Source organism: Bipolaris sorokiniana (assembly GCF_000338995.1).
Source record: "Bipolaris sorokiniana ND90Pr unplaced genomic scaffold COCSAscaffold_1, whole genome shotgun sequence".
In the NCBI taxonomy this organism is placed as follows: domain Eukaryota; kingdom Fungi; phylum Ascomycota; class Dothideomycetes; order Pleosporales; family Pleosporaceae; genus Bipolaris; species Bipolaris sorokiniana.
In genome coordinates, this window is record NW_006911895.1 from 1,483,455 (window position 1) to 1,510,975 (window position 27,521).

Here is a 27,521-nt window from a genome sequence, read left to right on the forward strand (position 1 = left end):
AGGTGGACTTGGCTAGATTCGTATCAGCCTTAGACAAATCGCCGCCCCCAACCTTCTCCTCTTTTACCACGACTTTGTTCGCTCTACCGGTTGGAGTTCTTCACTGGCACCGTTCTACCCGTTAGATGTTTTTGCTGTAGAATTTGCAACTTGGGCACGTGAGCACAGATTACGTACTTTGCAAGGGGGTTACGCGTCGCTGGGTGTTTTGGATCGGCTTGGTAACTTGAGTTGAGAAAGAGCTTGGGAGATTTCTGGGCGTTGAGAATGGCGTTCTATATTGTCGCACCAGTCTGGCGATTGAGGATGTTGTTGTCGTTGCTTGTGATCGCGTTCGTGACGGGGTTGGTAGCTGGTACTTCAGACCCACAAGATGCACAAGGTGAGGCTGAGAAATAGAGTCTGGCGACTGCATGCTCATAAGCTTCTTCTAGGAAAAGCTCAAGTAGATTACAAGTTCAAGATTCAAGATGAATCCCAGTCACCTCTACAAGCATCGCCTGAAGACTTGCCATCAACACCGCAGGGAAATACACCAGCCAGCCATTCCCTCACAGAAACCAACATCCTCCAAGACCTGTACTCTGCACTATCAACAATGCAAGACCACTACTTCGCCATCTGGCTCGGCAAGTACACCACTGCGATCGATTGGACTGGAGCCGTTACCTCAACCTACGTCTCCGCCACGCTCTCCACGCTCTCTTCCACTCTGCCCAATACTTTCTCCCGGACCCGCAAACATGAGATGGAAGCCCTCGTGCACGAAAACGAAATAAACAAGTACTTTTCCCAAATCACGGCCTACTATTTCGGCGAAGACCATTTCGCAATCCGCATGCAAGCCTACGACGACATGTTGTGGGTAGTCCTAGGCTGGCTCGAAGCAAGTACATTCATCGAAACGCATTCTTCATCCCACTATTCCTCCTCCTCTGCTGCCTCAACCAGCCAATCAGAAAAATTCTGGCACGCCCACCAATTCATCCCAGCCTTCGCCCACCGCGCACGCATCTTCTACGAACTCGCTGAGAAAGGCTGGGACTGGCGCCTCTGCGGGGGAGGCATGACATGGAACCCCTCCCTCCTACCGTACAAGAACGCAATCACAAATCAACTCTTCATCTCCGCCAGCATAAACATGTACCTGCACTTCCCCGGCGACGAAAACTGTTCACCTTTTTTCTCCCAATCGCGCTCTTCCTCCTCCAACCACAGCAATAGCGTTAGCAGGCAAGACAACGACGACGACGACGACGACGACGATGGCTGCCTCGACAACCCCCACACCCGCCCCCGCTACTCCCCCATCTACCTTGCCAACGCCATAAACGGGTACACCTGGCTCCAGCAAAGCGGCATGCAAAACGCCCAAGGCCTATACACTGACGGCTTCCACATCGGGGGATACCGCAACAATCACAGCAAAACTGTCTGCGACGACCGTAACGAAATGGTCTACACATACAACCAAGGCGTTGTGCTCTCCGGATTACGCGGGCTTTGGGAAGCCACGGGGGAAACGAGGTACCTGGAAGATGGCCATGAGCTTGTGCGAAACGTTATACGTGCCACTGGCTGGGACGTCGCCTCCCCAGCACCATCTTCTTCTAAAGCTAAAGCTAAAGCAGAAGGGAAAGAGGATGAGAAATGGCACGGTCTTGGAGCAAACGGTATCCTGACCGAACTCTGCGACCCCGCCGGCCACTGCAACCAAGACGGTCAGACTTTCAAAGGGATATTTTTTCACCACCTAACTGCGTTCTGTGACCCTTTGCCCCGGAAGCCAGCAAGACGTGGTAAAACGTATGGTGCGAGTAAGTCGGTGGCGGCGTTGCATCGGAATAGTTGCAAGGGGTATACGGAGTGGGTGGTGCACAATGCACAAGCTGCGTTGGCTACGAGGGATCGCGAGGGTAGGTTTGGGGGTTGGTGGGATGCGAAGGAAGGGAATGAGCGAGAGGGGTTGGAGGTTGAGGTTGGGGTCAATGCGACGGATTATCGGAATGGGGATGTGGGAGAAGGGGAGGAGAGGGATGTGTATGGGAGGAGGGAGAAGGCAAGGTTTACAGAGAGACGGGTAGGTGAGGATTTGAATGATCGGGGGAGGGGTCGCACGATTGAGACGCAGGGGAGTGGGTTGGCGGTCGTTCGTGCTATGTGGACTTTTCTCTGGCGAGATGAGGTGGGGGTGTTTGAGTAGGATGGATGGACATGGGGTTGATGTATATACACAGATATCAAGATGTCATGACTTTGCAATGCTGTAGCCACGTTTTTTTACCTTCCCCTGTTTTTACTAAACAAGATCATCATACAGAAAAGAGGAAAAGCTTGCAATCGGGACCCTATAAAGGGCACTGGAAATAGCATATTTCTTTACTCATTTCATCGCTTGATAGTATCTAATCGATTATAATCTTGTACCAATGTCCCCATCTCCATCTACCTACATAATCCCCAACTCGCCAAAGCCCTTGAGCACCTCCTTATCCACTCGGCTCAACCACTCCTCTTGAAACGCTTGTTCGCCACCAGCCTGCTGAATCACTTGCTGCAAATGTTCTCTGACAAAAGCAACGAGATTGATCTGGTGTACAGGGTCGGTGTAAATGAGCTCACGCTTGCGCACATCTTCTGGGGCTTCGGGCTCAGTCGGGTGATAAGGTTCTGGAGGCCAGTAGAGAGAACTATACTGAGGTTAGTACAGGCACAAAAACCAGAGGAAACACTTCAATATACTCTTGCGTCCGATCATCCATACCATCCAGCAACTCGCCGAGCACATCCGTCCAGACACCGATCAGTGACTGCAACTTTGCCAGCATCCACGGCTGCCCGCCCTCCAAAAACCTAGTCAGAACAAGGCACATGAGCTTCTTGTTTGGTGCATCTCCAATGTTTTCAATATGGCTGAACCATTCCTCTAGCAACCAATCTAGTGTCTTTTCTAAGCCTTCGTTAGATAGAGAAGCAAGAGCTTCGAGAAGTACCGAAGGAGAAGCGACGCCGATACGGGCTAAGACAGTAAAGTAGTCTGTTTCTACCACGCCATCGACAGCATGAGACGGGAGTTCACGATAGGGACCGTGAGACTGGTGGTGTGTCCATGCGCCGTGTAGACCTTCAAGAACCTTTGCTAGAGAGCCAGTAGATATGAGGTCGCTAGTCAACACCTTGATTGCCTCTTCGCCACCAACCCCTTCAGCTCCACGAATGATACATGTCACAAGGTGTGTCATGATACCATTCGCTTCAGGCTTTAGAGTACCAAGTAACTCCGCGAGTGCTTGAAGGACGGCAGGCCGGAAAGAATCAGCTAGCACTGAAGCGGGTGCAAGTAGAAGGTAGGCCTCTGTGAGCTCAATGGCTTTGCGCAGAGTTTCATTGTCCATATTGAATAGTGGAAGAAGATACTGGAGAAGGCTGAGGAGCTCAGGTGGCGTAGGCTCAGGAGCAGATGGTGTCTGCGCGAGAATAGACGCCCACAGGTCGAGTGCATCCTCGAGGAGATAGACTTGGGTATCTGACCCAGGCTCGATGGCGCTTTGAATAATGGGCAAGAACGAAACATGGAATGAGCGCGAGTCGGCCTTCATGGCATTTGTCAGACGAGCAAGTATAGTGAGAATCGCCTGCTTCATGAGATGCTCTTCGCCAGACTGCTCCCATAGCGGCGGCAGGAGAGAGATGATACTGTTGGCATATGGTGTAATCTGCATCATGTCAGTCTCGGGATGTACATCATGGATATCTAACCTACGTGGTGTTCCATTCTCTCGACAATCAGACTAATAGTATTCAGCAGCGCCATCTTTGTCTCCGGAAGTTCGACTTCTTGCACCAAAGCCATGAGTCTGTCTAGCATGACCTCAGAAAAGGGCAAAAAGGCGTCAGCCTTGAATTCCCATTCGTCCGCAACGGCGTGAAACTTCCTTCCGGCCGTGATGCGGACGACCTGGTCGTTCAGTGGATCGTTCTTGTCGAGTAAATGTTGAAAGATTTGGTATACTATAGGCTTCTTCTCTTGTGCCATCTTGATGGTAATCCATTGAGAAATGATGATAGCAATACGACGACGAATAATGTTGAAGCCGGGTGTCTGTTTGGTAGCCTCTACAACTAGGGTGTTCTCCAGAAAAGAGTCAAAGTCAAGCTTGTCATGAAGTATGTCAGCTGCAAGGCCAATGGCCGTATACACCGAGTCCTTGAACAGAATGTCCTCATTCTGAGGGGCTGCAAGAGGTTAGCCAAAACTCACCGCATCTTGAGCAAGTACTCACTTGCGACGGAATAAAAGACTTGGAGCAGAGGCTGGATGATCAAATCTTTGAAATTCTTTGCGAGATCTAAGAACAGCTTTTCAGCGCAGGGGCGGATGGCGAACTCCCAATCCTCTGCACCTTCTTCCATCTTCTCCCACTCATCGGGCTCTTCCTCCCACATGCGGAGGTCGCTGGGACGAAAGACGAAAAAGCGCTGGACGAGTGCTGACATCATTTCTCGCACCAAGTCGTCTGTGAACAAGTCTGTGCGGACCAAGTGCGTAGCTTGGTTCTTTTCGTCCTTTTCTTGTTGTTGCTTGTAGCGAAAGGTCTGGGTGGGATAGAAGACCATCTTTATACACGCACGTATCAACAACAAACCTTTGAGAGCAAGACGTTCGAGTATGGGGGCCTCATCCTCAGCGTCGCCATCGGTACTAACTTTGGCGCCTTCTATGGACGTAGAGCCCCATTGCTCGCCTACCTTTGCGATCAGACTCCAGTAGTCGCGTGCAAGATCTAAAGAGTTTGGCAGGAGAACAAAGTCTGAGGGGTGAGTAGAAGCCATGTTGAGATGAAGTTTGGACAGCTGCATGAGATGTTTTCCAATCTTCTTCTGCACCTCTGCTGCAAGCGGCGAGTTCTCTGGCGTCACATACTGTAGAAACCCGCCAAGGTGAGTACGAGTCAGTGTCCAAAAGTCCTGAATGTCCTTGTCTCTGCCTGGAAATTCGTAGCCAGCAATGACTAGTCGCCTAATGGTCTTTATGGCGAGCAGACTGTGGTCAATGCTCTCTATTGCACCGCCTTCATCGTCGCCACCATCACGAAAGAAGGTTTGCCATGTTTGCACCTTACTCACATATATTGTCCCTAGAACATTGAATATTTCCGGAGCAACTGTATGCAGGCTCTGGCGGGTGCGCAGCAAGCGGCCTGTGGAGAGTTCTTTTATGATATATAGGAGCACGAGGAGCGCACGGGGGAGTTGTAGTGAGTATGCGTTGGGTTCGGTCGAGGCGCGGAGTATGTGGAGGAGCTGCTGGAACAGATCTGGCCTGGTAAGAGTGTTAAATGTTGCAAGTAAGAAGGAGGGCAGTCAGACTGACCAGTCATTGGGAAACTCGAAGCGGACAATCTTTGCTACGACTAAGGCGTTCTGAAGGGCCAGCCGGGGATCCGCCTCGTTCACCGCACTCTCGAGTAGACGTGCCCGGATAGAGGCCTTGTCTTCCTTTGTCACCGCACTGCCATGGTGTTAGAAGAGGTGTTGTGTAGTCGTATGGATAGAGCGGTGGGCGTACTTGGTGGCAGTCTTGCGCCAGTACTTGTCGATGCCATTCTTCAACTGGATAATGGCTAGGTATCGCACTTCGAGCGGAAGGGAATGGTCGAGGAAAACGGACTGGAGCGTGTCAATATAGATATCAGGTACATACTTCACACCTGGTGTACCTGAAGCAGAGGGTAGAAACCCTGTGTCTTTTCCCAATGCTGCAGTTGCTTTGCGCCGCTCTGGACCTGCGTCTGGTCTGCGGACGAGGCGGAGCGTAGGACATGGAAAAGGATGCCCTCGGTCAAGGGATTGGCCTCGCCGGGAACCTCGACCTGGAAGCTGGCGCTCATAGGGTGCTGTTGTTTGTTGTGTTTATGTATATATGCATGCACTGGGCGGGTTGCCGTAGTGGGGTAGTTCGAGACGCAGTACAGCGCAAGTGTGAAGAAGAGAGATTCAGAATGAGAGGAAATGACGCTACTGGGTATATACAGCAAGCAACAAAGGTGAAATAGGACCCTACTCTCCCGGGGGGCAGTGAATATGAGGCTGCAGGGTAATTGTCTGCCTGTTGTTTGTTGCAGTCGAAACAAATTCCATGTTTGCTGTCCCCGCGTCGCCAGCTCGGGCCTCTACGACCGACGGTGAGAGCTGACTAGCAATTAAACTTTTTTGATATACTTATACTAAGTACTCCGGCCTGGGGACAGATACACAAACAAAGGGGAGGGATAGCCTTCTCTTTGCTCGAATCGCATACAGGCTATGCTGCATGTTCGCATGCCCATTGTTGCTGTGGCGTGTCTGTACCCCCCCGAGGCCCATGGCGCCCATCGGCTTGTGCATGCCCAGCCAACCTCGGCCCATGGCCCTCCTCATCACGTTCCTCCGAGTGCGAGTGCGCGACCGCGGCTCTGATATCACCACCTTCACCTCCGCCATCACCGCCGCCGCCTCCTCCCGCCCACATCTCTCTCGCCACACCCTCATCTGCCCTGCCTGCGCCCGGCAGCCTCCCAATGCTTCCCGATGCACTCCGCAGACTTCGCCGCCGCCCAGCAACGCATAGCAGCCCGCCGCGCCCAGCGCGCGCTCCAGCAGCGCAACCACCATGAGCCATCGCGCCCTGCTCGCGCTCTCGCCCGCCTTCCCTTTCCCCTAGGCGCCGTCTCCTCGGCGGGATTCAGCGTTTGGGACGCGATCAAGGGCCGCTCGGGAACGCGCCCAGAGTTCCGCGTCGGCCAGGTCGATGCCGAACTCCTTGACGAGGAGCTGCTGACACTGCTCAAAGACCAGGTCGGCGAAGGCCTCAAGTACTTTGGCTCCCATGTCACCGATAATTACTCGGCCGAGATTCTACTACTGCTGCGCGCTGTGCTGTGGAAGCTGAGCATCTGGGACCAGAATGCAAGTTACGGCGCCCATTTACAGGGGCTGCGCTACACCGACGCCCGCAGCAGTGCCCCCAATCGCCCGCCCCCGAAGCCCTGGCAGAAGATTGCCTATGGCGCCATTACTGTCGGTGGGAGATATGCGTGGACAAAGTGGGAGGAGTACCTCTTGTCTACGTCCGAAGACTACACACGACCTGAATCCGCACGCCTCAAACTGCTGGGCAGATTGAGTGAGCTGGCTGGGAACGCACACGATGTGCTCGGCCTCGCCAGCTTCCTCGTCTTCCTCGTCGACGGCCGCTACAGAACAATCACCGACCGTCTCCTCCGGTTGCGCCTTACCCCCTCGTCGCACTCGACCTCGCGCGAAGTCAGCTTTGAGTACCTCAATCGCCAACTCGTCTGGCACGCCTTCACCGAGTTCTTGCTCTTCCTCCTCCCTCTAGTTGGCATATCCCGCTGGCGCCGCATTCTAAGCCGCACCTTCAAAAAACTCCGGGCAACCCTCTTTTCCCTCATGGGAAAATCTACTACCTCCTCAACCGAAGACGACGAAACCAAAACCTCCGGCGAACTCGGCTTCCTCCCTGAACGCACCTGTGCAATCTGCTACCGCGACCAGAACCCCACCACCGCGACCGAATCCGACATCATGGCCTCGTCGGCCGGTGGTGGCGGCGTCGTCGGCAGCGCAGCAACAGACATTACAAACCCCTATGAGTCCACATCCTGCGGCTGCATCTACTGCTTTGCCTGTCTCGCCCAGCGCATCGCAAACGAAGAAGGCGAAGGCTGGACTTGTCTCCGCTGCGGCGAAAACATCACCGCATGCAGACCCTGGAACGGCGATATCATCGAAGAGCAGCCGCGATTTATGCCCGCGTCATCACATGCTGAGGAGCATGAGCGGCCTAACACTGCGAAATCTGTTGGCTTTGCCCGGGCGACGCCGGACGAAGATGATGAGAAGACACTGCTTAAGGAGGTGGAACCTATGCCGGACCAAGATCACAGTGATGGAGAGGGTTTACTCGGTCCCTCGACCACGCAAGCCCGCGCTCTGGATCTCGGCGAATCCCTCTTTACAGAAACGTCTGAGTGGGCGCGTGCCAGTGAGACTGACAGTAGTAGCAGTGAGGATGGGCAGAGCGAAGAGTACGATGAGGATGAGCAGGAGGAAGGCGAGGAGTTGGGGTTTTATGATCAATGATTCCTTCCTCTCCCTCTTCTTTTTGAGATATAGATGGTGGAATTCTGGTGGCATAAAAAAAACAAGGCCTATCCTTACCTCGATGTTTGTCTTTTTCTTCTTCGCGATCTACATATAACATTTCTGTATACCTTAGTTATACGGCCCAGATTACACGTCACTAATGCAAGATACCCTGATTTTGGTTCTTTGGAACATCTCTCACTCTCTTCTGATTCTTCGGGTTGAACAGTGTATTCTCAAATGGACCGGATTATAGTCTTCATTTCGTAATCAACGCCCGAAGCTATTTCTCTCTCTTGCTCTGAGACATATACATGTACCGTCTGTATACAAACAAACATGGATAGACTAGAAAACACGTCCTTGTTTTCTTACTCGCGTCGCATTCCATGTCTTGGGTAGAAGAGAAGAAGAAAAGAGACGGATACCCTTTTCCCTTCACACGGCGCGATAGCACCAGTAAGCTTGTCATTCGTTTTGTCTGGGCCCCCCTTTCTCACACCTCTTTCAAGGCGCCTTCTTCTTTTTTTAAAAAATCCATCTCCACGTGCATTCTCCTGCACTTGGGCCAAGAAAAAAATGTCAAGATACACCATGCACACTCCCACCAGCTTCACTGCCCCCCAATCACGTCCGCATAAACTCCGCAAACCTCGGCAACACCGCCATCTTCTCCTCGGGACTCGTCGTCTCGGCAAAGAAAATAAGCCGCTGGTTCTTGTCCTTTTTGCTCTTCTTCTCTTCCTTGGGCGCCGCCTCCTTAGTAACCTCATTGATGAGATCGTCGACAGAGTTGGAGATGTCGCCGTTTGGCCCGGGAGGAAATGCGCCGGGCGGTGGGGCGCCGAAGCCTGGTCGAGGTGGAAGCGCTCCTGGTTGGCCTGGTATGCTGCCTGGTCGTGTCGGTATGGCGGCATTGCCGGGTGAAAAGGGTTGCGCGATGCCTTGGGGTGGGTAAGCAGGAGCGCCTGGCGGAAAGGCCACCGGAGCACCTGGAGGAGCGCCATAGGGCGGTTGAACGACTGGGGGGGTCTAGTCAACTTGTTAGTCACATTCCCGTCTTCTACTTCTTGAAATGTACATACTGCATTCTGCACGGGCTCAACTGGCGGCGGGAGAACGCCGTTCTTACGGTCCTCTCTAAACTTGGCCGCCCTCGCCTCAATCTCGTCCAGACTCTCGTTGATCTTGGGCCTCTTGTTCGGTGCAGCCTGACCATTCACATATGCTCCACGCATCGGATTACCCGTTAACCGCGCGCGCTCCTGTTCCTCGGCGAAATGTGCTTGTGTGACTTGTTGGTTGTGCTGGTCTATTATCTCGGCGGGCACGCCCTCCATGCCGAAGATCTCGAGCTCGAGGCCCTGGCGTCCTGGGTTGGCATTCTCGACGTGCGTGAGGTTCTCCTTATGGACCTGGTTCATGTGCACAGAGAGACCTGGTCAGGTGTTAGAGGAGAGCGAGGCTTGGAATGTTGCGACGGCATACCTCCGGCAGTGTTCAGCCGTCGTCCGCAACGGTCGCATTTGAAGTGTTTGGCTTTTTGGTGAGAGATGAGAATCTTCAGGTCGTCAAAATCGCGCTCGCAGTAGTAGCACCATGGTCGCTGCCGGGTTATCAATGCGTGTCTCGTGTGCAATTCGCTCTCAATATGCTGACCTCTAGCTTCTGGTTCAGATCCGGATACCTCTTGCGCTTCTTAGTCATGGTTGCGATTTGGGCGTGATAGGGTGGGTGGGGAGTAAGTTATGGATTCTACCACAATCGCGGTCGGGGACGTCGCTCGAGGTGAAGCTACAGAGCTAGCCTAGCGCGTGGTGGTCCATGCGCCCGGCCTCTGGATGACTTTTCTTCGCACACATTCACCCTCCTTATCTCTCCGACATCACATGGGCCAGCTTCAACAACCCTCTAGGACGAGGTGAAATGATTCATGTCGATTATCGTAGTAATCGCTTTTTCTAGGACGCACCTCGCACACCAGCCACTTGGTCTATGACACCTTTACAAGTCCCTTCGGGGAGCATCCCACAGCCTCGCGTCTTGCTTGGCTGTGGTGCATGCGGCTGTACTCCAGTACGTGCATTCTTGGTTGCAAGAACAAATAAGAAGGTCCTTCATAGTTCACACTTTACCGCTCTTCGGAGACTCTTCAACCGAGAGTGTGACTCCTTGGCTACCTACACTTCGGCGCCCTCAACCAGGGCCATTAAGCTAAAGTTGACATTGTTGTTTTCAAGTGCCACCATGTTCCGAATGATATCAAGACACTTGCTTCCAAGAACGTCTTCGTCTGCTTCAAGTGTTCCAAGATCAATGGGACGTTTCCGGTCTCCATCGAGTTGGTAGAGATGTCCACTCTTGGATGATCGCACAAAAGCAACATAGTGATAATCTACCTCATCTTCAGCATTGACTGGCGCATCCGTATCACCCTTGGTAGCAGCAGCGGCATATGCTTTTTCCAACTCTTCACTGTCTTCCAGCGCTCTAGCCAGCTCATCTACACCATTCGCCAGACTTGAACTGAGCACTCTCGCAATGATTGAATCGGATTCTACACCACGTCAGCCATGCCTTCTGCACCAGTAGATCCCATTCACACCTATCCTTTCCCTGACCGGCCCATTGCATACAGCATGCAGTATAGCATACAACCCGCACGCATTGTTAATCGTTTGTGTGAAAAACACTACATCGCCGTTTTGCTTGGCGCCTTGCAAACTCTCCAGCTTAATATCCTCATCCTGGACTCTTTTCTCGTACGCTTCTGTCGTCGGAAGTATCAGAATCAGCCCGTATACTGGCCGTGGCAGCATCCCAAGTAATTCTGGATCATCCAGAGAAAGCACATCATGAAACTCTAACGATGCAGGCAGCCCTAGATTGTGCGCAAGCTCTGTGAATATTTCAGGGCTCGACTCGAGTGGGATGAAGTGCTTGCTGTATGTTTGCGCAGATTTCGCCATTTCATTGGACGGCTTTGATGTACAGAGTGTTTGTCGTGATGAGGGATAGTGTATTGGATCTAAATGTAGTGATTGGGTCTTGCATGGTTGTACTAGCTTTGATGAGGAAAGCTTGTTCCCTGGATCAATTGATCACGTGTAATGGTGATGGATAAATTGGTTGCAACAAATGCTGTAAGATGGTGCTGTTATGTTCTATTGAATCGTTATTCTATAAGATTAACATATCCTTCGCTATGAAAATGACAGCTCGCTAATGTAAGCGAATACGTTATAATGCCCCTCTTCATGTCCTCTAATATCCTTTGGGTATTTCATACATTCGCTCTTTGGTCCTCATGTTGCCGGACCGTTCCTAACACATGACCATATCCATACTGATTCGTTGCCTTGTTGTTGGCAGGCATGTGATGACACTCCACGCTAATCTCGGTGAAGTATATAGAGAATGCCTACTAGCCATAAGGCGTAAATCGATCACAGCCCAGTCATACCACACTCTTGCTTGGATGCGCATACACTGTTCTTGTGTGATGCAAATGAAATCAGTGCCCGGCAGATCCGCAAAAGACCACACCCGAGAAGCTAAACTGCTTCACGGTAACACGTCAGCCCCTCTTGGCACTACTTTAGTATTCCAACTACGTGTTTCAAAGACTCTAGACTGCTGTCTGCTGAAGCTTGCTGCTGGTTTCCCAGTGCACGTGTTTGGAAGCGCGATCGGCAGGTGTCTCTTGTGACGATGACGCGGCATGAGCTCGGGTCTTAGCGAGAAGAATCTGGTGGTCGATCTTACGCTCAAGCATCTCGGTGAGGCTATCAAGGCCTTTTTTGAGGCAAAAACCACCTGATTTGTTGGCTGAGGATTTTTGTTGTTGGGTTGGTGAGTTGTGAGGGACAATGGGTGCGGGTTTTTGTTGCAGTGCGGAGTTGGTTGCTAGGACGAGCGCTTGAGAGGCCATTTTGAAAGCTGGTTATGGGACTACGTTGTAGATTTACGAAAAAGTAGTGCTCTGAATGTTGGTTGAGATGCAAATGAATTGTGAAGGTTGTTTGGAATGGGAAACGAAACAAGAGGTTGGGTCAGTGACAGCGTCCTTAAATAGAGCATGCTCTGTATCTTAACACTGGCCGCTCCGCCCCCGGCATCTTCCAAGTCGAGCTAATGAAAGACCACATGCGATGGTCTGCGGCGATGCTGTTCTGTTTGCGTATACGCTCATCGTGGCTGAAGGCTGCGGAACACGCAACTGCGTATAGATTCAGCCAATCGGACCGTGACACCTAAATCTGACTGTTAGCCCAAAAGGTTCATAGCGCGCCCTTGATCCGCATGCTGTCAGCATCCATGCTTACCTTTGGCCAAACATTGTCGAAACCCTTTCTACGTGTAGCTGCATCTCAGTGTTCTCGGTAACCCAAGATTTCCGTACGTTGCAAGCCTCTGCCAAGATTTTTTTAACACCACAGATGACCAGGATGTTGTACGAAGCCATCAATCAGAAGCTTTGTAGCATTCACATGTAACTTGAAGCTTTTTAGCAGAATCTTATTCTATCTCGATCGAAGCAATACGAAGATGTGATCTCGCATGGCAGTACAAATCAAAATTTCACAGTCTGGTGTCTACTTGCTCAAGAGAGCGAGAGAGCAGCGGATGTAAATAGCCAGAGCATGTATCGAGAAACGCCTGCAGCAAACCTCAATCATAAAAGATCGGAAATGGCTATGCGCAGCGTACAAATGTCGGATCGTAAAAAGAATGCCGTGGGTCTCGAGTAGCATGATATTCTGGCCATGATCTGGCCGTATCATCACTCACATAGTCCCACTCGGACCTGCTTGTTTTCAGCTATCGCGCGCCACAAACTCTCCTCTGCACTTACATCAGTATTAGTTTTAGTTGCAGTTTTACTTTTCGTGCTTGAACTCTGACGATCCTCGAAGCAACTTCTTCAAAGAGAGGAGGCAGAGAGATAGCTAGTGTCATCTTCTCTAGATTTGGGAAGCGCGCTCTTCGCGCTCCCAGGTTGACTAGCTGTGACAAACACTGTGCCTCATCCGAGTGCATAAGGTTTCGTTCTGTAGGGTTCAGATTGCCTGTCGCGACAAGGTGGCGCAAATACAACGTGCGCAACGAAGCTGGCAGGCATGACGGACCGAGCTCCTGGCTCCTCAGCTTCCCTTCTTGACTTGACCTGTGTAAACACATCGTATCGATCTCCAGGCTCTCGAGTTGTGATTGCTTGAGAATCTCTCTCGCATCGAACGCGCCACTGACGGCTACGCCACTCTGGTAGATGTAATCATGGTTCACATCGTTGCATTTGAAGCTGAATGAGCGGAGACTGGTCTCAAACGCATGTCTAAAAGCATGCACAAGACACCGAAAGACTGGGCCGTTGAGTGTATGTTTCCTTTCTCCCTCGTAGTCGCTATGAATACTCAAGCTTTTCAAATTGCGAAAGACTGCAGCAAATTTCCAAATCTCATCGCAATCTTCCCACCAAGTCTCGGGATCCGAAAAAGACATTTCAAGGCTCGCAATGGCCGTGTTAGCGATTCCCCAGTCGATGGGACTAGCGTCATCGACTTGTCTGGCTACAACACTAGAGAGGCACAGTGCTGTTACTGATGACAGCTGCAATACAGGCAAAAGATCTGAAGTCTTGCAAGACGTGAGATCCAGATCCAATTTATGCAGGCCTGGGAGATGCTGAGCAAGACGCAATACTTCATGCGTGATGTTGCAAGATTGCTTGATACAGAGCTCCCGAGCATATTGTGACAATCCAGAGCAACATCTTATTGTATGTAGGAATTGCTCATTGTTCTTCTCCGATATGACAATAGAGCGGTACAGATACGGCTCTGTGATGCGATGGAATTTGCGTGATACCATGGATACATTGATGAGGTCTGCATAACGAGCACTATGCCGGTCTGGTAAAGGTTGCACGGCCTCGGAAATAATATGATCCAGAAGCTCCTCGGATAGACTGTTCATGGCGAAAGAGGGGTAATGTTGTGAAGGAATGCCCTCAGCTCTCTCGCGAAATAGTCAAGTGGTGGGGGTGCGGGGGTGATGTTGATTAGCAAATCTCTTATCTGAAGTGTACGTAGATCTTATTGGGTGGGACTCTTTGCGGATTTCGAGACACTTGGGTTTTGTAGACGCAGACGGGAAAATCGCTGCCAAAATTAATGTGTCCTGGGTGGGCGAAGCTGGGGTGGTTGGAGGTATAATTTTGATATATGTACAACCTGGATGTTTCCGTGTAGCAAATATACAGTTGAAGTCAGCTTCAGCCCTAGTAATCCGCCCTTTTATAACAGCAGATATCCCCCACCTTGGAACAGCTACACCTCCATTTCAATTGTCAAAGCAAGGCATCGTTTTTCTCCACACCGGTCTTTTTCCCGAATTGCAAGTACTCATGCCGATCTTCAACGAACGTGACTTTCCTTTACTCCCCTCTGAAAAGCAAAAGCGGAGGCTCCTCCTTGCACATGAAGCTGCGGCAGCATCACCCTCGAGAAAACAAAACTTGCATGCGACAATCAACGGCTTACCTGACGAGCTCATCCTCGAGATATTGGAGTACTTGTCAGATGCGGAAACCCCTAAGAAAAAGATTTCGAATGCTCTGAGTTTGGCATGCACGAGCCGCCGTTTTTACCGAATTGCAATTGCAAAGGCTTATGCGTTGTTTGACCCACGCGACTGCAATGCCTACTTGTTCCTCCGTACCTTGATATCGAACCCGCAACTGGCGGCGCTCGTACAGCACGTGACAAGAGTCACCCAAGATGACTATTCTAATCCGCGATACGAACCAACAGCGCAGGATAAGAGGGTGATTAAAAAGGCTGTGCAGGCCCTTGAAATCCGCCATTGGAGAAAATGGGTAGACAAATGCAACAACGACCCTGGAAGTTATGAAGTGCTGACGGGCATAATCCTACTACATCTACCAAATGTTCAAACTATCGGATATGCCGGCTATGATCGGTCCAAGTCTCTCGCGAACGCTCCCGACTGGGTATTCTTGATGAACAAAGCACTCAGTTGCGAAACTGGAAAGATCCATCGCTTTGAAAACCTACAAACAGTCACGGTCCATGCACTTGACTTACAATTGTTTACTCTTGCACCTTTATTCAGATTCCAATCATTGCGCATGCTACGGTTAATAGAAATTGTGGAGTTCCACAGTTCCCGTCGAGGAGAGAACAATGCTCAGGTGCTTCGAAGAATGATAGATAAAAGGGGAAATAATATTGAGACACTTTCTCTAAACGGCTGTTTTTACACCAAAAGCTGTTTAGATTTCCTAGTCTCAACTTCACGGCGTTTGAAGGCGTTCAAATACGACATGTCTGTGGACATGTTACCGTGGTTCAATGGATCGCCCGTAGCTGTTCTTCGCAAGCTAGCCAAGATTCTGCGACCTCATCAAACATCGCTAGAAACTCTTACGATTTACTGCGAGACGGAAATAGAAAGGTTAAGGCCTGGTCGAATTCACGACCACAGCGGCCTGACGGAGTTTACATCGTTGAAAGAACTCAGTTGCCCTTTGGGTATACTGGTAGCGGAATATGGTAAAGAGTTTGCAAACGGACTACCGTCTTCGCTGGAGACATTTCAAACGCGTATCCGACCTGGCCCACACGACCGTAAACACCTTCGTTCATTAAAACACCTGTTGGCTGGCAGTGCGACTCATACACCTAAACTATGTGAAGTTCGGATGTTTTTACTATACTCTGATAAGAAACTTCTTGGCACACGCCTTTGGAAGCACCTCACTGAACTGGCTCGTGAGGCGGGGATTAGCTTCGAGTATGATTTGCTAGAGGATGACTTCTATGGCGGATATACAGACGATGAGAGCACATCGAGTTCTTCGGACGAGATGGACATAAACAGTGATGAGTCCAACGATGAGTCGGATGATGACAGCGAAGAGGATGGTAACAGCAGTGACGAGTTTGAAGACTATGAAGATTTTGGTGGAATTGATGGGTATGGTCAGTATGGTGGATAGGGTCCGTATGTTGCAGAGGATGAGTATAATGTGTTTGACCTACTTAACTATAGAAGCAATGGCGGAGATTTAAGCGACTAATATCACAACGGCAACGACAGTGGCGAGGACCACGATGAACCGCTTTTTCATATACGGTTCGAAATTTTATTTCTTTCCAAGCATAAACTGTTCAAGTTTGAACTTTCTTTTGCAGTATTGTCAACCCATCCCCTTTTGCATGTCGCTTAATGAAGCCCTTGGAGGAACATGAAGTACTTGCTAGTTTGCATTTACTCGTATAAAACGCCTCAGGACATTCACACAATATGTCAAACGCATTTAAAAAAACTAACCTATCATCCTTAGCCAATGTCCCTGCACATCCAATCGTATGTGCCTCAAGGCAATACAACCGCACATCCCCAGTTCCCAGCCGAATTTGTGTATCCCACGCACGCCACGTTTACAAAGCTAGATGACAAGACTGCAGAACCCAGAATCTGAGTTTCAAGAATATGAAGATACCTTAAATTACCGCAATCCTTTTCATGTAGAAATACCTGCCAGGTTTCACCACGAACTTCGTGAAACAGATTTTGCAACCGGGTATTATCACTCAACTCGAGTATGGACGGACTGAAGGATTCCAACTTATGGCAGCTGAATGAATGTAAGCCGAAGATACAGAAAAGCTGTTAAATTGAAATGGACAAATAGGTGCTTACATACAAAATATCAAAGCCATTCTATATGCTACCCTTGTGTATACAATATCACCAACACACCACTTCACATCCTATAATATAGCAATAGTAACAAGCACAACTTTCCGCTCGTGTCCTAGCTGTTCGAAAAAGAATAGCCAACATAACCTCACGGGATTTTTTCCCTCATGCACCCCTCCTGTCGTCTCGGCCGACTACTCGCCTCGGAACGCTAGCAAATCAGGCCCCCACTACGCCCATGTAATGTGCTCGCCACAACCCGTGCCTCATACGTGCCGATTGCAGCATGCATGCACGCACACAGCCAGAGAAAGGTAGTGGAGTGGGTGGGGGGAAGGGATCGTCTGAGACGGGTCGAGGCGCCAAAACGAGGGTGTGAAGGAAGGGGGGTCCAGAAAAGAGGGCAAGCTAGGGTTTTTGGTACACGGCCCGTAGAATCGGCAATGCTACAAGCGGGTGTTTATATCTAAAGTGTCGCTACTACCCATAAAAAAAAGGAAATCCCTTCTCAAATATACCCGCTCTCTCTCTCTCTCTCAGATAAAGATTCACGCATAAGAAGAACAAAAGAAAGAAATCCAACATCAAAAAAATGGCAACCATCAAACTCGTCAAACCAGACCCGTCCTACACGGTCCCCCTCCTCATCAACGGCCAAGAAGTAACAACCACAACCACCTTCCCCGTCATCTCCCCTTCCTCGCACAAAGAACTATGGCGCGCCTCCTCCGCCTCCCCCGCCGACGTCACCTCCGCCGTCGCCGCCGCCAAATCCGCCTTCCCAGCATGGTCCAAAATGAAGCACTCAGCCAAACGCAACATCTTCCTAAAGGCCGCCACCGTGATTGAGGCGCGCGCCGACGAATTCGCAGACTACATGAAGCTCGAGACGGGGGCTGCAGACATGTTCGCAAATGGGTTCAATGTGCCCAAGATGGCGGATATGCTGAGGGATGTGGCGGGACGGCTGAGCGGGGTCATGGGACATATTCCGAGTTGTGAGGAGGAAGGAACGAGCGCGTTGATTGTCAAGGAGCCGTTTGGGGTTGTGCTGGGCATTGCGCCTTGGTATGTTATATCTTTTACCGCTTCTACATCTTTTTATAAAAAAAAACAGAAAAAACAAAACAAAACTTGGGAGTATTATGGTTTGCTAACTGGGATTAACTTGTTTTGCACAGGAATGCACCGTACGTTCTTGGTATGCGCTCTGTCCTCTATCCCCTCGCGGCGGGCAACACATGTATTCTTAAGGGAAGCGAGCTCTGCCCCCGCACATGGTGGGCTATCGGTAGTGCACTGAGTGAAGCTGGGCTTCCAGCGGGCGCGCTGAACGTGCTGTTCCATCGACCCGAGGATGCGGCGCAGATTACTACTGCGTTGATTGAGGAGCCGGCTATTAAGAAGATCAACTTTACCGGGTCTACGGCTGTTGGGCGTATTATTGCGTCAACAGCGGGTAAGAACCTCAAGCCTGTGCTGCTGGAGCTGGGGGGTAAGGCTAGCGCTATTGTGTTGGATGATGCGAATCTGCAGACGGCAGCAGTGCAGTGTGCGCTGGGTGCTTTCTTGCATGCAGGCCAGATTTGCATGAGTTCTGAGCGCATCTTGGTGCACAAGGATATCAAGCCACAGTTTATCGAGGCGTTCAAGGGCGCGGTAGAGGGTATCTTTGGTGGTGATAAGCCCGCGCCCATTCTTATAGCTGCACCTGGTGTGGAGAAGAACAAGAAGCTAATTGCTGATGCTGTCAAGAACGGAGCAAAGGTCGTGCAGGGCGACTACGAAAAGGACGAGAAGCACCCCGAGACAAACGAGACGTCAGCCACACGCATGCGTCCCGTTATCGTCGACGGCGTGAACAAGAACATGGAGCTTTTCCATACCGAGTCGTTTGGTCCCTCGGTGTCCGTCATTGAGATTTCCAGCGATGAAGAGGCTATTGAGATTGCTAATGATACCGACTATGGTCTTTCCGGGGCTGTCTTTACCGAGAACCTTGGCCGAGGGTTGAGAATTGCAAAGCAAATTGAGAGCGGGTAAGTAGCAGCTTGTGGTGACTGAGGTGCAGTCGAGACGCACGTGCTAACATTGATACAGAGCCATTCACATCAACTCCATGACAGTGCACGACGAGTGGACTCTGCCTCACGGCGGTGCAAAGGCGAGTGGATTTGGTCGCTTTAATGGCCACTGGGGTATCGAGGAGTTTTTGCGCCTTAAGACCATTACCTACAAAGAGTAGATGCCATGTCAGGGTGGTATTATTCGAAAAGTATCATAGACTAACTACTAGTTATGAAAAAGGAATAACATAAGAAAAAATTCATTAACTAGCGGATGAATAAGAATGGAAATTGCTGTCATGACTGAAGTTCCGTGACGTCCGTGGTCCATTAGTCGGAATATACTACGACGGAATAACCACGTCCAGCCTTTGTGATCGCCGTGCATGACATAATGCCTGCTAGGCTCCCATTGTAATAGCTTCTTCGAGACGATGGGGCTTATCATTATGTTATCGAGAACGTAAGCGCTTTTGCGGGGTTCGTTGTTAGAGTTGCAGCAATAATCCCCGACAAAAAGCTCCATGGATGGTCTTGTTTCATGTACCTGATGTTTGGTAGGCAGAGGCGGGCGTTACCCGGGTCCAATCATCCAAAGGCTTTGGCCAGCTCCAGTCGTGGCTGACTGTGGCATGCATATCTTACGATCTGGTGCAGAGTGGCGTGGGGACTAGGTTGGTCTCTCTGCACGTGGCTGCTTTTGCTTTGCTACAATCACTATGCAGGCCGAGGAGAGAGGGGTCGGGGCTTACTGCTACCCTCGGAGTTTTCCAGAAAGTTCGCGTGTGATTATTCCATCAGAGTGTCGCGTGTGCCAAAAGGGTCCGAGCATTTGTTTATGAGGGGGCTGGGAAGGAATACTAGTCGAACGTTGCGGTATGCATGTAAGTATGATGGCCAGTAGGCCGCCCAGGGTCTGGCCTAAAGAAGCTTCCACCCGTCAATCGGACTCTGACGCTCCGTGTCAGGTAGACTGGTGATTGGCTTTGACCGGTGAGGGTAATCGCCCCTTTTGTCGGTGCCATGGCGTTGTTTTGCTCTACGACGCGTCTGCTATTCGCTACACCTGAGGTAGCACGGATGTGTGAGCTGGTACTAACGAGGCCCGGGATTCGCTACACGGGATATGCGGGCGCACTCAGGCCCAGGCGAGTGGTAGCAGAGTCGTCGTACTACTTACACTGCCCATGTAAGGCACCCACCGACCGTGTATGGCGAGGGCTGTGTGATGGGCACGTGCCAAGTGTGTAATGGCAACAAATACGCGTCGAGAGAAGGATATCTAGCATGCAGTACTAGGCGCCCGGCCTTTTGAGGAGCCGGGGCGATCGACAGAACATCTTGCTGCCAGAGAAGAGGCAAAAAGAGACGGCGAAGAGAGTCGACAAGGAACTACTGCACGTCCGGGGCCCTGGCGAACAGGTAGGTTCGAGAGCAGCATGCCGTGTGCCGAAGCAAAAAGACGGTATGACAGTCTGGGAGTACCTGGGCGTCGGCAGTAAAGTTTTCTGACCGCAGGCGCATGGTTGGACAGGTGTAGGTCCACTTTACCAGGCACTTTGGTACCAGCAACGGCCGTGCCCTTCCCGCGTCATGGGCAGGCAGAGTTTGGAAGCATGCGGCTTGCCAGGGCGGGCCGGAGACAAGGACGATGTTGGTAGTCAGGCCAGTAGACAAGGGCCAGTGTGGTGCATTGCGTGCAGGGCGAGTGGAGACAGGTGTGCGCTGGACGACGTGGGCTTGTCTGCTTGCGGCTTGGGAGGTGCATACTAAATAAAGCCAGGCGCAGACTTGCGCGAGGGGGAGCGCCGGGGCTCCGCCAACGGTAGGTAGAGTACTCGACCTGCACCGCGCCCCTCTCTGCTGCCTCCTTCGTCCTGTCCCTCCAAGCCGGACGGGGTTCTCTTGCTGGTGCTATTTCTCTCGCTTTGCGTTGCCTTGCTTTTGTCTTGACCCGTCCACCTGCTTGCGAGGGCTGCTGACCTTCTTCTCCAACGCGACTTACTACTACTTAATACACAACACATATAACATACCTTCATATCATATACACAGCCCCAGAGAGAAAGCGAAGAGCGCGTATACAGAATCGGCCTGCCACGCGTAAACAACAATAATGGCGTCGGACCAACCCCAGGCACAGTCGAAAAAGGTGTCGATATTCCGACGCTTCTCCAGACGAGACCGAGGCGATACCCCTCCATCGCCTTTTCTTATGAACCAGGGCATCCGCCCGCCCGTTCAACGAGCACCACGAAGACTGCAGCGGAACCGCTCCCACGCACCTGCACCCGCTCCCGTCGGCCTCCTCACACCACCGCCATCTCCGCCAGAAAAAAGCTCCTTCGACTCCAGCGAGGCATCCACATGTTACCGTCAGCCTGCTCGCAGCCACTTCACCATCCCTATGCATTCGTCAGGCTCACGAGAACGCGTCGTGCCCAACGCTCTGCTCACCAAACCCTTTCCCGGGAACCCCCAAATCACATCATGGGACATCTTCCTTCCCCCTTCGCAAATGTACTCGCTCTATCTTGGCCACGCCCCGCAGGAAATGGAGGACAAGTGGTTCATCTACAGCGAGGGGCCAGACCAAGCTGGCAAGCTCAAAGTCCACTTTCACCGGAGTTGGACCGGCACCAAAGTCGCTGAGCTGTTCGTCGTCATGGACACAAAAGGTGAGGGTGCAGGCAAGATTGTCGGCATCAAATGGAATGGCGGCAAAGACACAAACTGGATGAGTGAGGAAGCGGCCAAGTACTCGATCCGCACCGCCTGTCAGTGTCAATTGAATGTCCATTTAGAAGAGTGAGAGAGTGAGAGCGAGTTTGAGACGGCCTGACGAATTTGATGTTACCAGGCCGGCGTTTTAATGACTGGTGTTAGCGATGCCCAGTATGTTAATATGGCCTACTGCGATTTTCCAAAGAAGCCCTTTAGCCCTCGTACTACGAAGTATGACCTTTTCCGAATATACGATTTATGAATGTCTGATCTGCTGCCACCTTTTACTTCCAGATAACAAGTACATGTATGTTTGACCATGTGGCTTTTCTTTTCGAATGGACCATCTTCGGATACCGAATTTTGCAGACTTTTTTTTGCATTCATTATTTCGTTGAGCGCATTAATGTGACTATGCTTACCTTTAGGTTTGCACCACGGAGGCATTGTTGTACCGCGCTGCTGCCATGCATGCATCCATCTCAGGTGACTTAGGGTTTTTTTGCCCCAGATCGTCGCATCCATGGTCGCTTGCCCCCGTATAGCGACCCAAAAGGGCTGCGCATGGTGACGGTCTGGATTGCTGCGGCGCCGTGGGGGCTGGCAGCCACACCAACTGCACGTCTGCACGCCCCGACCAGTAGAGGATTCCTTCGCCTCTTGTCATTTCGGTTTTGCTGCTCCTCACCCCCATTTCTCCCCTCCCGCACAGCCCATGACATCGCCGAGTAACCCACGACGTATCCAGTCAATTCGGCCCGAGAATGCATACCAACTTTGTACCTGCGTCCGGCAGCTCCTCGCCCCAACCCCAACGCCTTCCTGTTAACCCAAGACGGCACAAGGTCGCGCCCGATCAGAGAAAACGTGTCGTGAGGGCGTAAGTAGCATTCCACCATGGGCCGCCATGCCAGGGGTTTGTTCCCGAGTGATGCCAGTCTGGCCGTTGAAACGTCTGGAAGAGCAAGACTTAGCAAGACGCCCAGCACCGCCACCACCACCATCGCTACAAAGAAAACACCCCTCCACCGGACTAGGACTAACATTCACTGGCAGATGCAATGCCTGCAATGTGCGCCGTGTCAGATGCTCTGGCGAGCAGCCTTGCCAACGATGCCACAAAACTTCACGGGAATGCGAGTATCCAGCCCCCGAGTCAGACAAACTTTCGCTCAAGGACGAGCTAGAGCGCCTGCGAAGAAGATGCGCAGCACTCGAGGCTGGCTTTCAATCAGCAGCCCCAGAAGACGCAGCAGAACTCATTACACAACTCGACCATGGTCCATCTGCATCACGCCAGACTGCCCCTACCTTTCAATCCGTGTCCATGGATCTGGACCAACCTGATGCTAACGATGGCCGCCTGCTTGTGGACCCTTGCGGCACTCAAAGATTCCTGGGTGAGACTTCTGGGGCAACCTTTCTCGATTATCTGAAACAGTTCATGCTTACCCTAGTGCCTTTGGCCTTCCAGCCGGAGTCGGCAGATGGGTCTTCTTTTGTTGCGTCTATAGGTCATTACCAGACGTACGACTCAAGGCCGATCCCAAACCCCAATGTAGACCCCTTGTGGTTGCCCGATTGGGCAGACATGAGTACGATGCTAGCAGAACTGCGCTCCTATGTCCAAGACGGCAAGGACGGGTTCTTGTCTGGCGGCATTTACTGTAAGCCATTGGGTGCAATAGCCGACACAAACCCACTGATGTCTACCTCTAGGGTGGGGCGACCTCAACAATCCTCCCACGCACACAGCCAGCTCTGTCTCGTTGACTTCGATGACCACAGACGACACTCACAGATACCTAGCCTTCTATCACGTGTGCTTTGCTTTAGCCACATCAATCGGACATCCTATGTTCCGAAAATCAGATCAACATACCGGTGAGGCCTACTTTAAGCGTGCACGCAAGCTTCTGGGTAACCCTCTGGACACTGTGCGCTTTACCCTGAGTGATGTGCCAGTACTAACTCTTATGGGCTTCTACTTGATTGAACTCAACCGTAGAGATGCGGCTTACGTATATGTCAGTAATTTCCTTGCGAGCAGCGCGTACAAAATGCATACTTACTTGGGACTATTCGGTCAAGGTCAGCCTGGCAATCCACATTGCCATGATTCATGGCGCATTCAGGTCCTGCAAAGATGAAGAAAACAAGCGCGTCTTTTGGACACTGTACATTCTGGACCGATGGCTCGCTGTGCTTATGGGACGCCCGCCGACCATAGCCGACGAAGCGATTCGGATTCCTCTTCCATGCGATGAAGGGTAGGTATCTTGCGTTCAAGTACATTGCAACGGAATTAGCCGCTGACACGTCTAGCTCAATGCCACCGTCTGTAGGCCTCCGTGCACATGTCGAGCTATCCCGCATCGCCGGGTACATTGTCTGCGAGACGTTCAAAATTGCACCTCGTAACTTCAGACCTGGCTATTCGGTCGCGAATATAGACAAGGCTCTCAAGATGCTTGAAGAGTGGAATTCGGAACTCCCGTCAGTGCTCGCGAGCGGAGAAGGCGCTGATCCTGCCGTTCTTTGTCTACATATGGCATCCAACCAGCTCATTGTGCTAACGACACGCCCAATCTTACTAGCAGCCGTCAAACAAGCTGTAGCCGAACGCTACATTAACGGCCAATGGTCATTGCAAAATCATGTGCATGGCAAGCATATCCACACTTGTATAGAAGCAGCTCATCAAAATATCTTACTAGCACAGCGACTATGCGGAGTGAGAAAGCTACTCCAAGCTGGCTTGCATTTTGTCTTCAATGCTGGCGTTGCCCTGCTACTTGAACAAATACTCAAATACTCTGGTGGCCACAAGACACCAACTCCCAATTTACATACGCCTGAGATTGAATTTACAATTCGCACATTTGAGAACGAGTCAAGAACGGGGACAAACTATCCCCGAGATTGCTTCAAGGTTCTTCAAGATCTCAAAGCATTGGTGGACCGATACCTGTCCCACGACCATGGCAGGTTGGAGCCGGGAAGCTATCCTCATGGCGCCTCCAACATTCCCGGTCCGCCTCGTGCGGCACCACATGACGCTGGAATACAGGGGACCACACCAGGCCTTGGTGAAAGCAACGGCTTGTACCAAGAGATGAGGACGTGGATGCAAAATGACGGGCTACAAATGCACCACAGCCTACCCATGTGAGTGGTGGGCCACGGAGATGGCTTCCTAGCCAATGTCTCGACGAGGCACCGGCTCGCTTGTGGCTGATGGGGACTCTTTTCCCACGAGCTGCAGCATGGCCAGCCTATAATGTGGTTGGCGTGAGTCACCGTGCAGAGGCTCTTTGACAGCTTGCAGCTTGCAGCTGGGAGCTGGGAGAGTCTTGGTGGCCAGGTCAAAGGTGACCAGGGTCCTGCTGATGTAATCCGGCCAAGCAAAACACCACACCAGCATCCCTATTCGGGAAGGGGGAGAGAAAGAGGCACGGTCACGAGCCATTACCCTTGCTGTCATGGAAGCCGCAATCGATATTCACTCTACACCTTTGGACTATTTTATACGCGCAGTCCTGACGACCGCCCTCCTGGATTTGCCCTGAGAACCTTGCAAGAGAATCTGATCTGGCTAGGCATATGTAACCCAGCCATCGAGGATAAGCGTGCACTAGCAGACAGGCCGCTTGCCAGGATCAACGCCCTGATTGGCTGGCCTGGGTATTTTCCCCCGGCTCCATCGGGAGCGTGTTGCATGCCAAGGCTTTACTACATCGCCAGCATCGGCCAAGCTGCTCCACGGAATATTATACAAAAACGTCACCAAGAATCTGAACAGCGGACGAGGCTGACCATGACAGTCAAAGTGACTCAGTTCGTTTGCGTTTGGCCGCTTTCACTGTGGAGCCTACCTAAGCCATGGCCCATTCACAGGCGAGTGAGGGTAAGCCCTTGATTCCCTGTGGCACTTGTACTCGCAGCTTCAAGTCTGCTGCTGTAGCAGCCACCAACTTGGTCCAGTCGTCGACAATGTCAACCGGTCATCAGCCCACTTGCGTTCCCAGCGAGCCTACGTCTAAGCATGTCAATAGAAAAATCGATATCGCTCTACTACCCTTTCTATCACTACTTTATCTCCTGAACGGCCTTGATCGATCTAACGTGGGGAACGCGGAGACTCAGGGTATGTCAAGATCTCGCATTGCTGATCACAGCGGCTAACCGTATACTACCCATAGGCTTTACGACAGACATTGGTGCTACCCCAGATGATCTCAATCTTGCAGTCTCGCTTTTCTTCATCACCTTTGTCCTGCTACAGCCCCTCTCGGCTGCGGTGGGGAGATGGCTTGGCGCAAAGCATTGGATCACCATCATCATGGCAAGCCCCACTACTCATGCTTACATCATATGGCTGGTGTTCTAACTTGTGTCTCAGATTGGGTGGGGGGTCTTCACAGTAGCACATGCCTTCATTCGTGGCCGCAGAGCGCTTCTTGCTGTTCGGCTCATGATTGGGGCGTGTGAAGCCGGTTTCTACCCCACTGCTATCGCATACCTCTCAAGCTTCTACTGCCGGTACGACCTCGCAGTCCGTATTGGTTTGTTCTATGGGCAATATGCAATAGCTGGCGCCTTCTCGGGATCAATTGGTACGCGATCAGCACAATGGATAGTAGCAATATTCAAACTGATGAATATGTGATTAGCATACGGCATTTTCCACCTTAATGGCACTACACTGAAAAATTGGCAATACCTATTCATTATCGAGGGGGGTATCACCATAGTCGTTGCATTCGTTGCTTGGTTTTGGTTGCCCCAAGGGCCGAGATCAGCCTGGTTTCTTACAGATGAAGAGCAAATATTCGTCACGCAACAGATCACCAAGGACAATGCTCTGTTCGTCGCTCATGAATACAGTAATGATGGTATACAGAAGAAACGACTTACAAGACTGGACATTGTGGAAACAGCAAAGGACTGGAAGCTCTGGTTCATCCTGGTGTTCAATATCTGTGCAAGTGTGCCAAGCCAAGCATTCTCCGTCTTCATGCCTATGGTCGTCCAGGGCTTGGGATACTCATCCATCGAGGCAAATCTGGTAATTAAATCTATTTTCTTGAATTGATTTGTGCAGAAAGTAGCTAACTCGATTTGTCATAGATGTCTGTACCTCCTTTCGTGTGTGGTGCCATAGGCCTCTATTTGTTTGCCCTCAGCTCAGATCATCAGTATATACTCCTAAGTGAAGTATCACAGGCTTTGCTAATTATACCGTCAGGAAAGAGCGAGGCTATCATATCATCACGGGAATATGCATTGCGCTAGTGGGTCTTATCGTAACTGTGACCACGCAGTCTCACAGCATCCAGTATATAGGCCTATGCATCCTACTATTTGGTAGCTACATCTCAGCCCCTCTGACGGTAGCCTGGCTGAGTGGGAACAATCCTGGTACGTCAAAAACAGCCCCACTTGGCCGATCGCCGTGTTGACAGTGAAGATTGCTATGCTAATTGATCCTTTTAGAGCCAGGTAAACGCTCCCTTGTCCTAGGGGTAAACGGATTCGGCAACCTTGCAGGTGTAATTGGTAGTCAACTGTACAAGAAAAAACATGCACCCAGATATCTTACGCCCTTTTACGCTACATTGGGGTTTGTAGCAGCGGCGCTTGTAGGCTATGTAGCCTACAGGTATATCCTCAAGACAATCAACGCAAAAAGGTTGGCGATGGCAAATTCGGCGAGTGCAGAAGACGTAGAAGCAGAGCGCCTGGATCCGACTAGATATGCCGAGGCCAAGTGGACATTCTTGTATGGACTATGAGGCATTGGTCATCTGGTGCATGTCCTATGAAAGGTTCGTCACAAGACATAGTGCTCGAGTA

The 27,521-nt window shown here is 51.2% G+C and overlaps 11 protein-coding genes across 11 annotated transcripts; 7 read left to right on the forward strand and 4 right to left on the reverse strand.

Annotated features, from left to right (window-relative positions):
* The first annotated feature begins 34 nt into the window (after nucleotides 1–34).
* Nucleotides 35–2,270, forward strand: COCSADRAFT_32188 (glycoside hydrolase family 76 protein). The gene is made up of 2 exons (XM_007696037.1): nucleotides 35–382; nucleotides 435–2,270. Exons 1-2 carry the CDS (start codon nucleotides 268–270, stop codon nucleotides 2,201–2,203), a joined length of 1,884 nt encoding a protein of 627 aa, XP_007694227.1. The 5' UTR covers nucleotides 35–267; the 3' UTR covers nucleotides 2,204–2,270.
* Nucleotides 2,271–2,369: 99 nt separating this feature from the next.
* On the reverse strand, nucleotides 2,370–6,134 carry COCSADRAFT_195289 (uncharacterized protein). The gene is made up of 7 exons (XM_007696607.1): nucleotides 5,721–6,134; nucleotides 5,570–5,670; nucleotides 5,375–5,512; nucleotides 4,284–5,323; nucleotides 3,764–4,236; nucleotides 2,743–3,716; nucleotides 2,370–2,690 (listed from the first exon to the last, which is right to left on the reverse strand). Exons 1-7 carry the CDS (start codon nucleotides 5,889–5,891, stop codon nucleotides 2,450–2,452), a joined length of 3,138 nt encoding a protein of 1,045 aa, XP_007694797.1. The 5' UTR covers nucleotides 5,892–6,134; the 3' UTR covers nucleotides 2,370–2,449.
* A 96-nt stretch (nucleotides 6,135–6,230) lies between these two features.
* Nucleotides 6,231–8,330, forward strand: COCSADRAFT_210462 (uncharacterized protein). Its single transcript, XM_007696608.1, has one exon. The coding sequence runs from the start codon at nucleotides 6,571–6,573 to the stop codon at nucleotides 8,143–8,145; it is 1,575 nt and encodes a 524-aa protein (XP_007694798.1). The 5' UTR covers nucleotides 6,231–6,570; the 3' UTR covers nucleotides 8,146–8,330.
* Nucleotide 8,331: 1 nt separating this feature from the next.
* Nucleotides 8,332–9,905, reverse strand: COCSADRAFT_210469 (uncharacterized protein). The gene is made up of 4 exons (XM_007696609.1): nucleotides 9,808–9,905; nucleotides 9,637–9,754; nucleotides 9,234–9,586; nucleotides 8,332–9,180 (listed from the first exon to the last, which is right to left on the reverse strand). The coding sequence occupies exons 1-4, from the start codon at nucleotides 9,853–9,855 to the stop codon at nucleotides 8,776–8,778; spliced, it is 924 nt and encodes a 307-aa protein (XP_007694799.1). The 5' UTR covers nucleotides 9,856–9,905; the 3' UTR covers nucleotides 8,332–8,775.
* A 309-nt stretch (nucleotides 9,906–10,214) lies between these two features.
* On the reverse strand, nucleotides 10,215–11,150 carry COCSADRAFT_186375 (uncharacterized protein). The gene is made up of 2 exons (XM_007696610.1): nucleotides 10,754–11,150; nucleotides 10,215–10,705 (listed from the first exon to the last, which is right to left on the reverse strand). The coding sequence occupies exons 1-2, from the start codon at nucleotides 11,115–11,117 to the stop codon at nucleotides 10,329–10,331; spliced, it is 741 nt and encodes a 246-aa protein (XP_007694800.1). The 5' UTR covers nucleotides 11,118–11,150; the 3' UTR covers nucleotides 10,215–10,328.
* A 1,440-nt stretch (nucleotides 11,151–12,590) lies between these two features.
* On the reverse strand, nucleotides 12,591–14,172 carry COCSADRAFT_131319 (uncharacterized protein). Its single transcript, XM_007696611.1, has 2 exons — nucleotides 13,004–14,172; nucleotides 12,591–12,955 (listed from the first exon to the last, which is right to left on the reverse strand). The coding sequence occupies exons 1-2, from the start codon at nucleotides 14,122–14,124 to the stop codon at nucleotides 12,844–12,846; spliced, it is 1,233 nt and encodes a 410-aa protein (XP_007694801.1). The 5' UTR covers nucleotides 14,125–14,172; the 3' UTR covers nucleotides 12,591–12,843.
* Nucleotides 14,173–14,444: 272 nt separating this feature from the next.
* Nucleotides 14,445–16,485, forward strand: COCSADRAFT_210509 (uncharacterized protein). Its single transcript, XM_007696612.1, has one exon. The coding sequence runs from the start codon at nucleotides 14,555–14,557 to the stop codon at nucleotides 16,166–16,168; it is 1,614 nt and encodes a 537-aa protein (XP_007694802.1). The 5' UTR covers nucleotides 14,445–14,554; the 3' UTR covers nucleotides 16,169–16,485.
* Nucleotides 16,486–17,160: 675 nt separating this feature from the next.
* On the forward strand, nucleotides 17,161–19,332 carry COCSADRAFT_106077 (uncharacterized protein). The gene is made up of 3 exons (XM_007696613.1): nucleotides 17,161–17,943; nucleotides 18,057–18,914; nucleotides 18,976–19,332. The coding sequence occupies exons 1-3, from the start codon at nucleotides 17,468–17,470 to the stop codon at nucleotides 19,118–19,120; spliced, it is 1,479 nt and encodes a 492-aa protein (XP_007694803.1). The 5' UTR covers nucleotides 17,161–17,467; the 3' UTR covers nucleotides 19,121–19,332.
* A 1,418-nt stretch (nucleotides 19,333–20,750) lies between these two features.
* Nucleotides 20,751–22,108, forward strand: COCSADRAFT_32197 (uncharacterized protein). The gene is made up of 2 exons (XM_007696038.1): nucleotides 20,751–22,035; nucleotides 22,088–22,108. The coding sequence occupies exon 1, from the start codon at nucleotides 21,058–21,060 to the stop codon at nucleotides 21,751–21,753; it is 696 nt and encodes a 231-aa protein (XP_007694228.1). The 5' UTR covers nucleotides 20,751–21,057; the 3' UTR covers nucleotides 21,754–22,035; nucleotides 22,088–22,108.
* Nucleotides 22,109–22,429: 321 nt separating this feature from the next.
* Nucleotides 22,430–24,837, forward strand: COCSADRAFT_78506 (uncharacterized protein; the record flags this gene model as incomplete). The annotated part of the gene is made up of 5 exons (XM_007696614.1): nucleotides 22,430–22,537; nucleotides 22,768–23,332; nucleotides 23,502–23,692; nucleotides 23,757–23,935; nucleotides 23,991–24,837. The coding sequence occupies 5 exons, from the start codon at nucleotides 22,430–22,432 to the stop codon at nucleotides 24,835–24,837; spliced, it is 1,890 nt and encodes a 629-aa protein (XP_007694804.1).
* A 710-nt stretch (nucleotides 24,838–25,547) lies between these two features.
* On the forward strand, nucleotides 25,548–27,460 carry COCSADRAFT_166474 (uncharacterized protein; the record flags this gene model as incomplete). Its single annotated transcript, XM_007696615.1, has 7 exons — nucleotides 25,548–25,812; nucleotides 25,868–26,010; nucleotides 26,068–26,281; nucleotides 26,339–26,733; nucleotides 26,796–26,863; nucleotides 26,914–27,086; nucleotides 27,162–27,460. The coding sequence occupies 7 exons, from the start codon at nucleotides 25,548–25,550 to the stop codon at nucleotides 27,458–27,460; spliced, it is 1,557 nt and encodes a 518-aa protein (XP_007694805.1).
* Between the last annotated feature and the right edge of the window lie 61 nt (nucleotides 27,461–27,521).